This window comes from Leiobunum rupestre, chromosome 1 (genome assembly GCF_980474605.1).
Source record: "Leiobunum rupestre chromosome 1, qqLeiRupe1.1.hap1, whole genome shotgun sequence".
Classification (NCBI taxonomy): domain Eukaryota; kingdom Metazoa; phylum Arthropoda; class Arachnida; order Opiliones; family Sclerosomatidae; genus Leiobunum; species Leiobunum rupestre.
Genome location: NC_143384.1, coordinates 94,608,304 through 94,625,750, shown reverse-complemented (window position 1 = coordinate 94,625,750; position 17,447 = coordinate 94,608,304). Strand labels below are relative to the sequence as shown.

At 31.4% G+C, this 17,447-nt stretch overlaps 1 protein-coding gene across 1 annotated transcript; it reads right to left on the bottom strand.

Annotated features, from left to right (window-relative positions):
• Positions 1–3,856: 3,856 nt before the first annotated feature.
• LOC149969012 (uncharacterized) lies at positions 3,857–9,265 on the bottom strand. Its single transcript, XM_090169878.1, has one exon. It carries the CDS (start codon positions 9,263–9,265, stop codon positions 3,857–3,859), a length of 5,409 nt encoding a protein of 1,802 aa, XP_090026004.1.
• Positions 9,266–17,447: the final 8,182 nt, after the last annotated feature.

Here is a 17,447-nt window from a genome sequence, read left to right as displayed (position 1 = left end):
AAAACACACCAAGGCTAAATATAAATAATCAAACCAATAAGAGACCAAACAGCTGGTTTTTCAACCAGTTTTCAAAATATTAGAAATACGAAATATTTCCACCTCCACTTTTCAAATATTCGACTAATAGATCATTAAAATGGAATATTCGCGAATATTCGATTTGATATTCGATCTTATTATTTGGTGTAACCTAATATTTGGCACACCCCTATAAATAACTATAAAATAAATAACTTTAAAATAAATAACTTTAAAATAAATAACTTTAAAATAAATAACTTTAAAATAAATAACTTTAAAATAAATAACTTTAAAATAAATAACTTTAAAATAAATAACTTTAAAATAAATAACTTTAAAATAAATAACTTTAAAATAAATAACTTTAAAATAAATAACTTTAAAATAAATAACTTTAAAATAAATAACTTTAAAATAAATAACTTTAAAATAAATAACTTTAAAATAAATAACTTTAAAATAAATAACTTTAAAATAAATAACTTTAAAATAAATAACTTTAAAATAAATAACTTTAAAATAAATAACTTTAAAATAAATAACTTTAAAATAAATAACTTTAAAATAAATAACATCAGTTTATCGTAAGCCTTGCAATGCCTTATCTTATTTGGCACACCCCTATAAATAACTATAAAATAAATAACTTTAAAATAAATAACTTTAAAATAAATAACTTTAAAATAAATAACTTTAAAATAAATAACTTTAAAATAAATAACTTTAAAATAAATAACTTTAAAATAAATAACTTTAAAATAAATAACTTTAAAATAAATAACTTTAAAATAAATAACTTTAAAATAAATAACTTTAAAATAAATAACTTTAAAATAAATAACTTTAAAATAAATAACTTTAAAATAAATAACTTTAAAATAAATAACTTTAAAATAAATAACTTTAAAATAAATAACTTTAAAATAAATAACTTTAAAATAAATAACTTTAAAATAAATAACTTTAAAATAAATAACTTTAAAATAAATAACTTTAAAATAAATAACTTTAAAATAAATAACTTTAAAATAAATAACTTTAAAATAAATAACTTTAAAATAAATAACTTTAAAATAAATAACTTTAAAATAAATAACTTTAAAATAAATAACTTTAAAATAAATAACTTTAAAATAAATAACTTTAAAATAAATAACTTTAAAATAAATAACTTTAAAATAAATAACTTTAAAATAAATAACTTTAAAATAAATAACTTTAAAATAAATAACTTTAAAATAAATAACTTTAAAATAAATAACTTTAAAATAAATAACTTTAAAATAAATAACTTTAAAATAAATAACTTTAAAATAAATAACTTTAAAATAAATAACTTTAAAATAAATAACTTTAAAATAAATAACTTTAAAATAAATAACATCAGTTTATCGTAAGCCTTGCAATGCCTTATCTTATTTACACGCGAAATCTTGCCACCATCCTTTCCAAAAAATAAGTGCTCTATCAACATTAATTCACCGCGCTTTCACCATCTCCTCCAATTCTTCCTTCCGCTCCTCCGAATTAAAGTTAGTTAAATCCACAGCTTTAAATCATTCTTTTTCGGAATCCCAAATAGATCACATAATACTAAAAATATCCAAAAAATTATCTAATACCATCAGTTTCCAAACAACTCTAGTCCCTGTAGTTTCAGAACGTAACAAATCTTTCATCCCAGCATGTATCCCCTTTTATCCTGGCTTCTCTCAAAAAATAGCCAAAAATCTTAAATCAGTAGGTCTCGATCCTATTTATCTACCACCACCCAAATTGTCAGCTTTATTATGTAATAACAAAGAACCAACTGCCCTCCTCGACAAGGCCATCATTTATAAAATCTCCTGTGAATGTGGTGATTATTACATTGGGCAATGCCGTCGCCCATTTCATCAAAGGCGTAAAGAGCCCCAAAAATATAAACAACCCGTACAATAATTATCCCCTTAGCGAACACCTTCGTGTTTTTGGGCATAATGCTAGGTGGGACTCAATAGACATACTAGTTCAACCAAAATTACATAAAACTCATTTTAATGTACGCGAATCCATCGAAATTAAAAAAAATAAATCTGCGCAATGTTTAAACCGTGACGATGGTCCCTTTAACGTATCCACGTTTTCTCCCACACAACAAACCAATTCATCCTCTCACAGAATCCCCCATTCCGACAATAGTAGCCTCGCGCTCGAACGAAGATATCGAGCCCGTTGCTCATATAACCCTTCTACGGTCGACTCGCCTTCGAGAAAAAAACGCTCGCGGCTAAAGAACAGTAGCCTCTACATGTATAAAGCGCATAAATATTTTTTCGTCCCAAAATGTTTACCATTATACTGTCAGACTTGTAAAAATCCCTGAATAAGGAGGAACAGTTCCTCCGAAACGTTGGATTTTCTAAATAAATAAATTGTGAATTTTAAAACCGTTTTAAGTCTCTCTTCAAATAACTTTAAAATAAATAACTTTAAAATAAATAACTTTAAAATAAATAACTTTAAAATAAATAACTTTAAAATAAATAACTTTAAAATAAATAACTTTAAAATAAATAACTTTAAAATAAATAACTTTAAAATAAATAACTTTAAAATAAATAACTTTAAAATAAATAACTTTAAAATAAATAACTTTAAAATAAATAACTTTAAAATAAATAACTTTAAAATAAATAACTTTAAAATAAATAACTTTAAAATATGTAACTAAAATAAATAACTATAAAATAAATTACTTTAAAATAAATGACTATAAAATAAATAACTTTAAATTAAATTACTATAAAATAATTAGAATAAATATACTATAAAATAAATAAAACTACAATACTTTAAAATTATTAAAATATATATACTATAAAATAATTAAAAATGTCGCGTATAACACCGCAATAAAGCGAAGAGATACACCATTTTAATATTATTTTTAGTACAAACACCAATGTTTCTACGTCAAAAACACGTACAATATCCAATCTAACCGCAGTTTTCAACACTTACGAACCCAAGCTATCCAATATCAGTATTAATTACACGTAAAGAGAGCGTATGCTTGAGCATGTGGAGACTTATGTTGATAAAGGACATAAATTATCGCCTCCCTGTGAAAGAGGTTCCGTTTTTGGGTGAAGATTTTGAATTTAGGTGTAATTATCCACATAAAGTTGGTTGTCCTAGCAAAGATAATTTAAACTCGTACCCTAGATTCGAATACTGAGAACTTTCCCATTGACGGTTTTATTTCGAAGCGTTTACCCTTTTCCGGCACGTGACCTCAGAAAAATCGGGCTCCATCCGTTGCGGTAAGTAAAATAACTTCTTATGCCTTAGGTTATTTTACTTGACTTTGGTTCGAACGTGTTAGAAAGTAAAACTCTGGGTAAGTTAAAGATAGTTTAATGAAAAATTACATTGAGAAAATAAGCGCCGAACTTGTCTTTAGTTCTTACTACTCTCACGAGTTTCCCGTTAGCTTCTGCTTTCTATATTTTGAACTCTCCCCTTTCCTTTCTTTTTGACCGTTGCTTCTAAAATCACGTGATACAGAAATTCCTTGGTCTATTGTTGGCCTCGACTCTCTCTTTCTAGGCCCGGGGCAATCCTCCGCATGGGTTTTCTTGGAAAGGAAAGGAGAGTCCATTTCTTCACGTTTGTCCCTTCTAACTGCGACAAAAAAATCCCCAAAAACAAGTTCGACTAAAAACAATATTTATACAAAATAAACCCTTAAAGGGATACTAACACTTTTACGAAATCATTTAAATTTGTAGAATTTGTGAATTCCCACAAATTCCCCCCCATGAACGATAGTTCATAACGTTGGTTCTTGCTAGTGGGAATTGTTTATGTCTAGTTCCAATGGGTGCAACAAGTTGATTGATCTTCTAATTAACTTCTTGGTGGGTAACTTTAATGAGCAAGAGCGCACTTTTGAATCGCGACCCTCAAAAACTTCTTCTACTCGTGCCATTTGCCATTGTTGTCTTGGAAGGTTTGAGTCGTTGACTAGCACGATATCTCCTGGCTTTATTGAACCGCGTTTTGAGAGGTCTACTTTATGCGCGGAACTTAATAGTAAAAGGTAATCGCGTTTCCAGCGGTTCCAAAATTTGTTTAGGAGAGTTTCCTTGTATCTCCATCTTTTCGCGGCTTCCTTACTCGATATCGCGTTCGTGGGGTCGAAGTTTGAATCTGGTGGTAGGGATGTCAATCTACGTCCTACTAGGAAATGAGCGGGAGTCAGACAAAAAGGCTCGCTGGCTTCGCTATAGAGATATGTCAATGGTCTTGAGTTTACTACGGCTTCGACTTCCGTAACTACCGTCCTCATTTCGTCAAAATTTAGCAACGCTTTTCCGAGCGTTTTCTTTAGCGCGGTCTTGGTCGTTTTCACTTGTCTTTCGTAAAAGCCACCCCACCAGGGTGACCTTTCGGCTATGAACTTCCAAACTATGCCCGTTTTTCCGAAAAATTCGTAGACTTCCGATTTCTTGATGTTTTTCCAAATTGCGATTAAATCGCGATCGGCCTTCTTAAAACTCAAGGCATTGTCCGAGTATATAACTTTTACTAATCCTCTTCTCGAAGTAAATCTTCTTAAGGCTAAGAGAAAGGTTGTGGTCGACATTTCCGTCACTAACTCCAAATGAATGGCTCTCGTAACGCCACACGTGAATAGGCAAATGTAAGACTTATACGGGGTTTCCCCCTTTATGAACAGAGGGCCGGCAAAATCCACCCCCGTTACTTCAAAACTTGCCGCTGATGTTATTCTATCCATGGGTAGAGGGGCAGTTTCTTCCTTCAAGGCCTTCGTATTCCAAGCCTTGCACTGTAGGCAAAGGGAGAGTCTTTTCTTTACTCCTTGCCTCCCTTGCAGGATCCAAAAGGTATCTCTTACTTGCGCTAGGGTGTTGGCCAGCCCTTGGTGGTATACTTTTATATGAGATTCGTCTATTACAAGATCTGTCAATCTGTGTTTCTTCGGTAGAATGATAGGATGTTTTTCCCCAAACGATAGCCGCGATTGATGTAAACGACCTCCTACTCTTAAGATTCCGGAATCATCCAAAAACGGATTTAATTGTTTAATATCCGAATCGTTCTCTAAGCTTCTTTGTTTTCTCAATTCTTCTATTTCCTTGAAAAAAACGTCGTTCTGAGCTTCTTTTATAAAATAGTCTTTCGATAATTTTAGCTCTTCGGCAGTCAAAGGTGTCTTGATTTTGTCGTCTTTGCGGTTTCTCCAGTTAACGATTGACCGTCTGATCCAGGCGTAGACTCTTACTGGGAACTGCAAAGTGCTAAAGGCTTCCAATTTCAATAATCTTTCCTTCGATTCTTCCGTTGCCAAGTTTACCGCTAGGTGAGAGCAATCTACGTAATTCTTTCTTAATTGGGCGTTGTAGTTAATTTGCTCTTCCGGTTTTAGGTTTTCTGACCGTTTTTCTGGCCATTCTTCTCTCTTTTTCGTTAACCACTTTGGGCCCTTCCACCAAACTTCGTTATTCTCTAAGTCTCGTACCTTTTCTCCACGAGTGAGAAGGTCGGCCGGATTGTCTTTTCCCTTGCAGTAAGTCCACGAATCCGGTTCGGTTAAAGCTTGTATGTCTTCGACTCGATGGGCAACCATTGGTTTCCATTTTCTAGAGATTCCGTGGATCCACTTGATTACCGTTTGAGAATCTGACCAAAATTGTATCTTCTCCTTTGGTACCTTAAAGTTTCGATTTACTCTTTCAGTCAGTTTGGCTCCTACTAATGCTGCCATTAACTCTAATACTGGTACGGATAACTTTTTTATAGGTGCAACTCTGGTCTTGGATGTAATAAGCAAGGTGCTTATTTTTCCTGCTTTCGAAGTAACTCTGGCGTAGACAGCTGAACCGTACGCGGCTTCGCTCGCGTCACAAAAGCAATGTAACTCCTTCTCTTCGATTTCTCCTTCTGCCAAATTTGAAAGACAGTGTCTTGGCGTTGAGATTAGAGTTAGATCTGGTAGTTCCGCTAGCCAACTTCTCCACGCTTTTTCTATTTCCTTGGGTAATGGCTGGTCCCATCCTTTTCTTTGCAACCATAATTCTTGGAACATGATCTTGACTCTAATTGAAAACGGAGACAATAGACCGAGGGGGTCGAATATTCTAGCTGCCGACCTCAGCAAGCTTCTTTTTGTGTTTTCAAATTCCGGAATACTTTTTATTAGTGAATCAACTTGGAAATTAAAAGTATCTTCCTTGTCGTTCCAAACAACGCCTAATACTCGTTGACTTTTTGTACCGCTTTTCAGAATTACCTTCTCAGTACTGGGTTCGGGCTCCCATCCAGTTTCTCGAATTTTTTCTCTGACAAATTTCGAACTCGTTCTCCACTTTCTTAGTTTCATTGAGGCCTTTTCCATGATTTCTTTCGCTTCTACGGCAATTTGGAAAGCTAATGTCTCGTCATCCGCTCCACTCGTTAAATCGTCTACAAACATGTCGTTGCTAAGAACTTGACACGTTTCGTGAAACTTTTCCTCAAACCCTTTTACGTGAAACTTGATCGTCGCCGCTAGGTGGAAAGGGCTCGACGTCACTCCGAACATGACTCTGGTCATTCTGTACGTGATCGGTTTTACGCTTAGTTGTGGAATGAAAGGATTTGAATTCCAAAGAAAACGAGTGGCATCCCTGTCTTCCGGCGCTACTGTGATTTGCAGAAAAGCTTGCTCAATGTCTGCCGTTAAAGCGACTTTTTTCATTCGAAATTTTAGTAGAATTTCGAAAAGGTCTGGAATTAAATTGGGGCCTGGCAATAAAACCTCGTTCAAGGACAAGGATTTTCCTTCGTGCGACGAAGCGTCGAACACTACTCTTAGTTTGGTAGTTTCTCTTTCTGGGTTAAGCACCGGTTGGTGTGGAATGTAATACACCGGCTCCTTGTTCTCTCGATCGCCTTCCGCTACCCTTTCTATAATTCCTCTTTTTTCATAATCTTCGATCACGGTTTTGTACTTGTCGAAAAGATCGTAATCTTTGCGAAATCTTTTGCAAAGTCCTTCTAATCGCCTTTTAGCCATGTTTATATTACTTCCTAGTCTCGTTTTTTCTTCCGTCCATGGCAATTTGACTTGATAACGGCCATCTTCTAAATTTACGCTGTTTTCAAATAATTTTATGGCTTCCTTTTCGTTCTCGTTCATGGTCTTTTCTTTGGTCTCGACAATTCCAAGAGATTCTATCTCCCAAAACGCCTTTAAGCTTTCTCCTATCGCGTCATCTCGCGAGTTTTCCATGATTAAGTTAATCGAGCTCGCGGGCTCCTCCGCATCTATCGTCATGAGTAGGCAGGAGGCCGAGCTGGGACCTTGCACTACCCAGCCAAAAAGGCTTTCCATCGCTACTAAGGAATCGCTTAATCTTTTGGTTCTTGTGGTTAATATTTTCCAATAATAATCGGAACCGATTAAAAGTCCGAGTTCCGCCTCGCTTGGGTACCTTTCTTTTACGTCTTCCGCTAAGTTCATCTTATTTTCTTTAAAATATTCCATTATTTCTTTACTTGGAACTTGGATATTTGCGGCGCTGATTTCCGGCGTCTCTACAGCTTCTATCTCTATTGACTGTTCGTCGTGGATGCTCTTTACGCTTAGTCGTACTCTTCTAGTAAGGGCTGAGGTGGGTTTAGTCGCCCCGAAAGGGAAATAATTGAAGGTCATCTCCCCTATTACGGGCAGCGCTAGTTTCTCGGACAGGTCTTTTCTTATAAACGTCCGTTGGCTTCCCCCGTCGATCAAACACCTCGCGACGGAGTTTTTATCTCTTCCTTTCAAGAGTACCGTAGCGGTTTGCAGTAGAATCCGGCCAGGGGGGCTCGCCCGATTGGGGTTTTCGCTCTGTACAACTGTGTTGTTCGCGGAATCTTCGATTCCCTCCTCGCCCCTTTTATTTTCCTCTCTTTCTCTAGTTTCACACATTGCCGTGTGGTGGCGTCTCTGGCAGTATTTGCACGTTATTTTCGAGTTGCATCTTCTAGACATGTGGTCCTCTTTCAGGCATCGAAAACATCTTCTCTTTTTCTTAAGGATTTCTAACTTATCCACTATCTTAGATTTGCAATTTTCGGCGCTGTGAGGCGCTTCGCAAAAAGTACAGCTTATCTCTACTACGTTACTTAGCATAGCGCTTGATGAAAATGGCTTTTTTCTTTGGTTATTTGACTCTCTATAATTATTTCTTTCTGGTGGTTTGTTTTGATAATCTTTTGAGCGCTCTCTACTACAACCTTGTTCACTTCTATCATTTAATTTCGTAAACGCTTGGGCTCTCTCTTGACTCTCTACTTCCTTCCTTATAAATTCCAATAAATCGTGAACCTTCAGTTGACTCGTCTTGTCTAATTTTCGGCTGTACTCTAAAGCTAAATCGTACGGTATCATCTTAGTAATGATGTGATGCAGGAAACCTCCCTCTGTCGTTTTTCGCAACGATTCTAAGCTTCTAACCTCCACTATACACAGATCGTAGAACGCGCGCAAAGCCGCTAAATCTCCCTTTCGACGAACTGGGTTCAAGCCTATTATATTGTTCATATGGGCGTTTACGATAAGATCATCGCTTCCGAATCTTTCCTTTAATATCGTGATTGCCTTATCGTCATTCGTCTCTGTTAAGGCTAATCCGTCTACCGCCGTCAATGCCGCTCCTCCCAAATAAGACTTTAAATAATTGTATTTATCTACCTTTGTCAATGTGCAATTTTGATGAATTGAAACTTCGTATTGATTCCAAAAATTCTGCCATTTACTGGGGTTGCCGTTATACTTTTCTAAGTTTATCCGAGGTAGTTTCACAGTCAGCTGTGGCGTGGGTCCTGCTTGGTTTAAAGGAATTGACTGTAATGGCGTGACTGGTCGCGTATTCTGGTTGGAATTCGGCGTAGAAACTCCTCGAGTCGTGATGGCTTCTAAGGCACTTTCCGCTTCATCTCGGCAGTCGTTGATGTTGTCCTCGTACGTTTGGACGCTGACTAGTTCTTCGTCCAAATCAGCTACGGGCGTTAACTCTTCTATTTTTTCGTCAACACCTTTTAATTCCGCCTCTCTGGTTGCTAGATGCTGGAGATTCTTTTCAACGTCTCTTTTCACAACAACTGTCTTTTGAAGATCTTCTTTCAGCTTATTTATGTATCGGGTTACATTCGCTCTCTTCACTGTTCTTGTCTTTTTCAGACGTTCTAATTCTTCTTCGGGCGTCATTTCTCTAAACTTTTCTTACTCTTTCTCTAAATATAAACTAAATTTCACTAATTAATTTACTAATCTAACAGTCCCGGGTTTCGGCACCATAAAATAACTTCTTATGCCTTAGGTTATTTTACTTGACTTTGGTTCGAACGTGTTAGAAAGTAAAACTCTGGGTAAGTTAAAGATAGTTTAATGAAAAATTACATTGAGAAAATAAGCGCCGAACTTGTCTTTAGTTCTTACTACTCTCACGAGTTTCCCGTTAGCTTCTGCTTTCTATATTTTGAACTCTCCCCTTTCCTTTCTTTTTGACCGTTGCTTCTAAAATCACGTGATACAGAAATTCCTTGGTCTATTGTTGGCCTCGACTCTCTCTTTCTAGGCCCGGGGCAATCCTCCGCATGGGTTTTCTTGGAAAGGAAAGGAGAGTCCATTTCTTCACGTTTGTCCCTTCTAACTGCGACAAAAAAATCCCCAAAAACAAGTTCGACTAAAAACAATATTTATACAAAATAAACCCTTAAAGGGATACTAACACTTTTACGAAATCATTTAAATTTGTAGAATTTGTGAATTCCCACAGTAAGGCGCAAACCATGGAGCGAATTTTTTCTGAGATCCGGCGGGAAGTGGGTTAACGCTATCGGCAACGCGCGAGGGAGTGATTTCGAATCTAGGGTACGAGTTTAAATTATCTTTCGTCCTAGTTATAGTAGGAATACGAAGTAGACGCCGAAGCAATGACTTATGGGCCCCCGCAGTAATAGCAGCGCAGCGGCCGGTGCAACCAATCAAATTGGCTTTAGTTCTTATGTATAATTCTGTCGCAAATTTAGTAAATTCTTGTCGTATTTGAAGGAAAATGATTCCATGCGAGCTTGGAAGAAAGACGTTAGGGAATGAGTTTTGAAAATGGTAATTTCACATACATTTTATATAACTTGTCTTTTTCTTGTACGTTTGTTGCTCATTTCGCGTAAGTATTATTTAATTATCACATTTTGTTACCTTTCTCATAAAAATAATGATTATCAAAGGATAATGGTCCGTCGTTATTATTTACAAAATGTTGTGCAAGTGATTTCGCGACTAAACAATAAAGTTATCATAAATCATAGTAAAGACTATCGTATATCTAAGACTGTCATTATTTTTTATATTTTCTGAAATTTGCATAATATATTACACTTATGTTCGAACCGGCTCAAACCCGGTTTCTACCCTACGTGTGAACGTAGCTTTTTTTTCTTGGTACACAAGTCTGTCCTTTTAATTTCTTTGTACGGTATTGCTAGCTTGGGAAAAAGCTCGCGCCCTACTCTCCTCTGTTTCCCGTAACTAACGATCATAAGCAATAGCTCTGTTCATTTGTATACGATTATACCTTAATAAATAGTTTTTAAATACTTAATCATGTCTTCTTAATAACGAAAACTGAACCATGCAGCGTTTACGAATGCTGACGCTTACAATTATAGGGATCCAGCTTTATCATAACTGTATAATAATGTTCCACATAAGTTGAACATTACTATGTTTACCGATGTCGTTTAACTCGTAAGCAAATGCCATGGATTTGAATTGAATGTCTTACTATGTGGAACAATATTATAGATTTATGTCATTCTTCAACTTTTAAAATTACTTCAACGCATAATTAATACTATATTATACTCCGCGGCAGCGAAGTATGTTTAGAGCTAACTTTTCCCTCCGCCTTAAAAACCCGCTGAATTGTATAGGATGCTTTTTAAGGCAGCCCAAAACGGGGGAATCCGCGTCACGTCAACTTAACATGTACACGATCGGGACGGATCCGCGAATCGAAACTTTAAAGTCACCCATTATTTTTTGCGCATGATTATAAAATCAACCCCTCACCCGATTTTAATTTGGAGACCAGATTTGGATTCCTTGGATTTCGTAGCAGTGCCCTCGATATCCACATTTTCCTATTTAAATAGTTAACACCATCAAACAATTTAAAACATCGAAACACTGTTAAAAATTTAAAATCGCCCGTTATTTGTTTGCTGGTGATTATAAAACAACTCGCCCGATTTTAATTCTGAGACCAGATGTGGATTCCTTGCATTTCGGAGCTCTAGATTCAATATCCACATTGTACTATTTCATTAGTTAACACCGTCAAAAAATTAAGTATTTAAAACATAGAAAATTACGAAGAAAGCGGGAGCCGGGTTCTCCGTATTTCACTTTTTAAACGTTCGCGATGGATTCATCGGAGAGGGCGGTGTAATGGTTAAGGACGCGCACTTTGGAGCGAGCGGGGGAAAGAGCGAGTCTCGCTCCCGATAATATATTTTAATTTTACTTTCAGTTTAAACATTTTATCTTCTTTTTATATCAAATAAATTATATTACTTAAATTCATCGAATAATATTACTTATATTCCTAGAATTCATTCTCTTGTCATTTTCATTCAGTTTAGGCTCATAACGCCATCTCGTATAAAAAATAACTAAGAATTTTGGAATTGTTGTATTTTTCACTTAATATAACTAAGAATTTCGGAATTATTGTATTTTTCACTTAATATAACTAAGAATTTTGGAATTGTGGTATTTTTCACTTAATATAACTAAGAATTTCGGAATTATTGTATTTTTCACTTAATATAACTAAGAATTTTGGAATTGTGGTATTTTTCACTTAATATAACTAAGAATTTCGGAATTATTATATTTTTCACTTAATATAACTAAGATTTTCGGAATTATTGTATTTTTCACTTAATATAACTAAGAATTTCGGAATTGGTGTATTTTTCACTTAATATAAATTGATTATTCATAATGGTGTTTAAATTTATTAGTATTTAAAATTTTAGTTTGAACATTTAATCCAATTTTTATACCGCCATCTAGTAACAAAAAATTAACTAAGAATTTTGTAATTGCTATATTTTCCACTTATATTTTTTTATAATAGTATTTAATTTCAGTAGTATTTCCAAAAATATTGTTAAAAATATTAAATTACACTCTTTATATCTGAGCAAACCAGCACCTACACACGGGTACACGATTCCTATTACAAAAATTTATTTTTGTTTCCTTGTTTTTTGAAAAACTGGCTCAATTATCAACAAACTTTTATTGTTACAAACATTTCATTTTTAATATTTTTAAAAAAATTACAAGAGTGACTCAACCAAATTTTCTAAACCACCACTTCTCATAAATGGGCATATATTATAACAAAAACAGTTTAGAGCTCGTTAGAGGTGCGGCCTTAAAGGGACATTAAAATTTTAAAATTTATTATTATTAGTTTATTAGTTATTTATTGCAGTAATCTGCATCAAAAAATAAACTAATAATAATAAATTTTAAAATTTTAATGTTAAATGAGCAGTGAAGAAAATAAATATAGTTATGCATACCTTTGTGGGCAAAATTTGACCAAAGATTTTGTGTTAAAAATTGGAGGAGCAGTGGACTGTGATTTGAAAGCAGAATGACGTCATTCTGTTGTTCACAGGAGTATTTTTTAATACTATTTCAATACATTTGACAAATTAATCAACAATAAAAAATAATATATGTCCCTTTAAGACCGCACCTCTTACTAGCTCTAAACTGTTTTTTTTTTCAGTTCGAAGAACTGTTTTTGTTATAATTATATAATTATATAACTATATCGAACCCCCTTGAGGAATTTATCGTTACGTCTTTAGTATGATTTATGATAACATTATTGTTTAGTCACGAAATCACTTACACCACATTTTGTTAATAATAACGACGGACCATTAGCCTTTGATAATCATTATTTTTATGAGAAAAGTAACAAAATGTGATAAAGGCAATTTTGAAAAAAGCGTACCCTCCTATATATTTGTTTTGATTGTGTTTTAATAAGTATTTTCCGCAAGGAATTTATTTTTTGGAAATGGATACTTAAGGAGATAGTTCATTTAAAATTGTCCAAAGACTATACATTAGTGCCTAACGGCGCCACGCACTCACGTCGCTCGAGCGCTGGGGGCGCGCGTTGCCTCCCCAACCCTCAAACTAAAAAAAGCTATGGGCCATATATAATGACACCTAGAGGACAGTACCAAGCCTTACGCATCAAGAATTGTCCAACCCCATATTAACCCAACCAAAATTATTCCTTAGATATGTTTTCGTGATTTCAGCATTAAATTCGCCTAAATCAATGCAAATTTCCACGCAATTGGGTAATATAAGGGTAATAAATTGATTAGTTAAATTTAATTAATTTTGAACTCACCAAGGTTTAAACCCGACATCTGCCGATCCGCAATCCAGCGCTCTTACAACTGAGCTAGCAGGTCGGTTCGGAAGGTGCTCACAAGTGAATGTTTTGTCCCTGCCGATCACACCGGCGCTAGGCCGACGGGCGCATGCGCACGCGACCAATTATATATTATTTTAAATTAACTATATATCCTTAAGTATTCATGTCCGAAACAAATTTTTAACGGCAATAGATTCCTTGCGAAAAATACTATATTAAAGCACAATCAAAACAAGTTGGAAAGCCAAAATATACTTCTCCTCGGAAGAATTGTCCCTAACGGTATTAATTTTTCGAGATGACTCTTAAAGATATATCTCCGCAATTACGAGTTATTTATTAAAAACGTAATCCCGGTTCAATCCCGCCCGGTATAAAATTTTATTTATAATTAAAATAATTGAGACGAAACAACCGAGTATAATTTATTCAGAATATTATAAATTAAGTAGTTACAACAGCGAGTTAGACGTACTAAAACAATGCACAATTGAATTTAACCCTATTTATGGTACAAGTTTATCAGTTAAATATAATACGAAGCCAATGTTAATGAAAGAAATATCTACAGAGGGTATTTGTATTTTTCTCGCTTACGAAATACTTGCCGCATCTTTAACGCTCATTTTATTTCAAATTAAACATCTTAATCAGTCGAGAAAACGTTTAAAATAAATTACGAAGTAATGACGACCCAGTTAAAAACCAGACCAACATAAGTGTAAGCGCACGATGTATACAACTCGATAAAAATAAACGACTGAAAGAACGAAATAAAATACAAATAAAACGAAAGATATTTAAAATTAAAAAACTGATCCTGATAAAACGTGAAAATGCCCTCCACGTCACGCACATTCTAAATACGCAGAAGTAACGTTATACCATATCCAGTTTAAAATATTAGAGTATCAAAAAATAAAAATAACGAATAAAAAAATACACAATAACAACTCAATCAATCAGACTTCAGAAACAAAACTCATAGAAAAATATTATAACGCAGTCAAGCAATCAGACTTCAGAATCAAAATAATTCATAGAAAAATATTATTACGCAGTCAAGCAATAAATTAGTTCAAATCAAGCAATAGAAAATATAATATCAAAAAGCGCAACACCTTACCATTCACAAATACTATTTTTCACGTTATTATACTGAAACCGGATAAGCTATTGGGCATGACTTACGCTCTTAAAGGTTCCTCTAAGACTGGACGATTTTGCGGGGAAAAGGAAATAAACTTAAAAAATAGTAGATACAAATATAAGACAGAAAAAACCAACAATACCAAAGATTAGACAAAAAAGAACGTAATCTGGATCGTTCAATGGGGCTCGGGCGCTTTTGGAAAAACCTTTTCCCTGATTCTAAGAAACTGCGTACGCAGTGATTACACTTTGCCCCGAAAATGCGAACGCGTTCGCAGGCCTGACAGACAGACCTACAGACAGACCCACAGACAGACAGACAGACACGGTGGTTGTATAACCCCTCCTAGGGTACAAAGTCCCCTCGGAGAGGTAAAAAGCGTATCCGAAAAAATAAACCTACTGACAATTAAAGAGTTTAACAACGTCATTGAATAATATATTACAGATTTATAACACAACGTAAAAGGAAACAATAACACAGCGGCAACGAATCAATTTTATTAATATTTAATAAAATATAAGATTAATATAATTTATAAATATTTAATTAAATATAAGATTAATATCATTTATAAATATTTAATTAAATATAAGATTAATATAATTTATAAATATTTAATTAAATATAAGATTAATGTTATTTATAAATATTTCATTAAATAGAAGATTAATATAATTTATAAATATTTAAAATGATGTAGAATAAATTATAGTACCTAACGTTATAACTTTGTAAATGACATTCGCCAAAGCGGTTTTTTAGAAAAACACCGTAACTTAACAAGCGTTGGTGGCTGAGTGGTTAGAGTAAATCTCTTGCACGAGGCAGACCCGGGTTTGAATTAATTAATATTTAACTAAATATAAGATTAATATAATTTATAAATATTTAATTAAATATAAGATTAATATAATTTATAAATATTTAATTAAATATAAGATTAATATAATTTATAAATATTTAATTAAATATAAGATTAATATAATTTATAAATATTTAATTAAATATAAGATTAATATAATTTATAAATATTTAATTAAATATAAGATTAATATAATTTATAAATATTTAATTAAATATAAGATTAATATAATTTATAAATATTTAATTAAATATAAGATTAATATAATTTATAAATATTTAATTAAATATAAGATTAATATAATTTATAAATATTTAATTAAATATAAGATTAATATAATTTATAAATATTTAATTAAATATAAGATTAATATAATTTTTAAATATTTAATTAAATATAAGATTAATTTAATTTATAAATATTTAATTAAATATAAGATTAATATAATTTATAAATATTTCATTAAATATAAGATTAATATAATTTATAAATATTTAAAATGATGTAAAATAAATTATAGTACCTAACGTTTTAGAAAACACCGTAACTTAACAAGCGTTGGTGGCTGAGTTGTTAGAGTAAATCTCTTGCACGAGGCAGACCCGGGTTTGAATTAATTAATATTTAATTAAATATAAGATTAATATAATTTATAAATATTTAATTAAATATAAGATTAATATAATTTATAAATATTTAATTAAATATAAGATTAATATAATTTATAAATATTTAATTAAATATAAGATTAATATAATTTATAAATATTTAATTAAATATAAGATTAATATAATTTATAAATATTTAATTAAATATAAGATTAATATAATTTATAAATATTTAATTAAATATAATATTAATATAATTGATAAATATTTAATTAAATATAAGATTAATATAATTGATAAATATTTAATTAAATATAAGATTAATATAATTCTTAAATATTTAATTAAATATAAGATTAATATAATTTATAAATATTTAATTAAATATAAGATTAATGTAATTTATAAATATTTCATTAAATATAAGATTAATATAATTTATAAATTTTTCATTAAATATAAGATTAATATAATTTATAAATATTTCATTAAATATAAGATTAATATAATTTATAAATATTTCATTAAATATAAGATTAATATAATTTATAAATATTTCATTAAATATAAGATTAATATAATTTATAAATATTTAAAATGATGTAAAATAAATTATAGTACCTAACGTTTTAGAAAACACCGTAACTTAACAAGCGTTGGTGGCTGAGTTGTTAGAGTAAATCTCTTGCACGAGGCAGACCCGGGTTTGAATTAATTAATATTTAATTAAATATAAGATTAATATAATTTATAAATATTTAATTAAATATAAGATTAATATAATTTATAAATATTTAATTAAATATAAGATTAATATAATTTATAAATATTTAATTAAATATAAGATTAATATAATTTATAAATATTTAATTAAATATAATATTAATATAATTTATAAATATTTAATTAAATATAAGATTAATATAATTGATAAATATTTAATTAAATATAAGATTAATTTAATTTATAAATATTTAATTAAATATAAGATTAATATAATTTATAAATATTTCATTAAATATAAGATTAATATAATTTATAAATATTTAAAATGATGTAAAATAAATTATAGTACCTAACGTTTTAGAAAACACCGTAACTTAACAAGCGTTGGTGGCTGAGTTGTTAGAGTAAATCTCTTGCACGAGGCAGACCCGGGTTTGAATTAATTAATATTTAATTAAATATAAGATTAATATAATTTATAAATATTTAATTAAATATAAGATTAATATAATTTATAAATATTTAATTAAATATAAGATTAATATAATTTATAA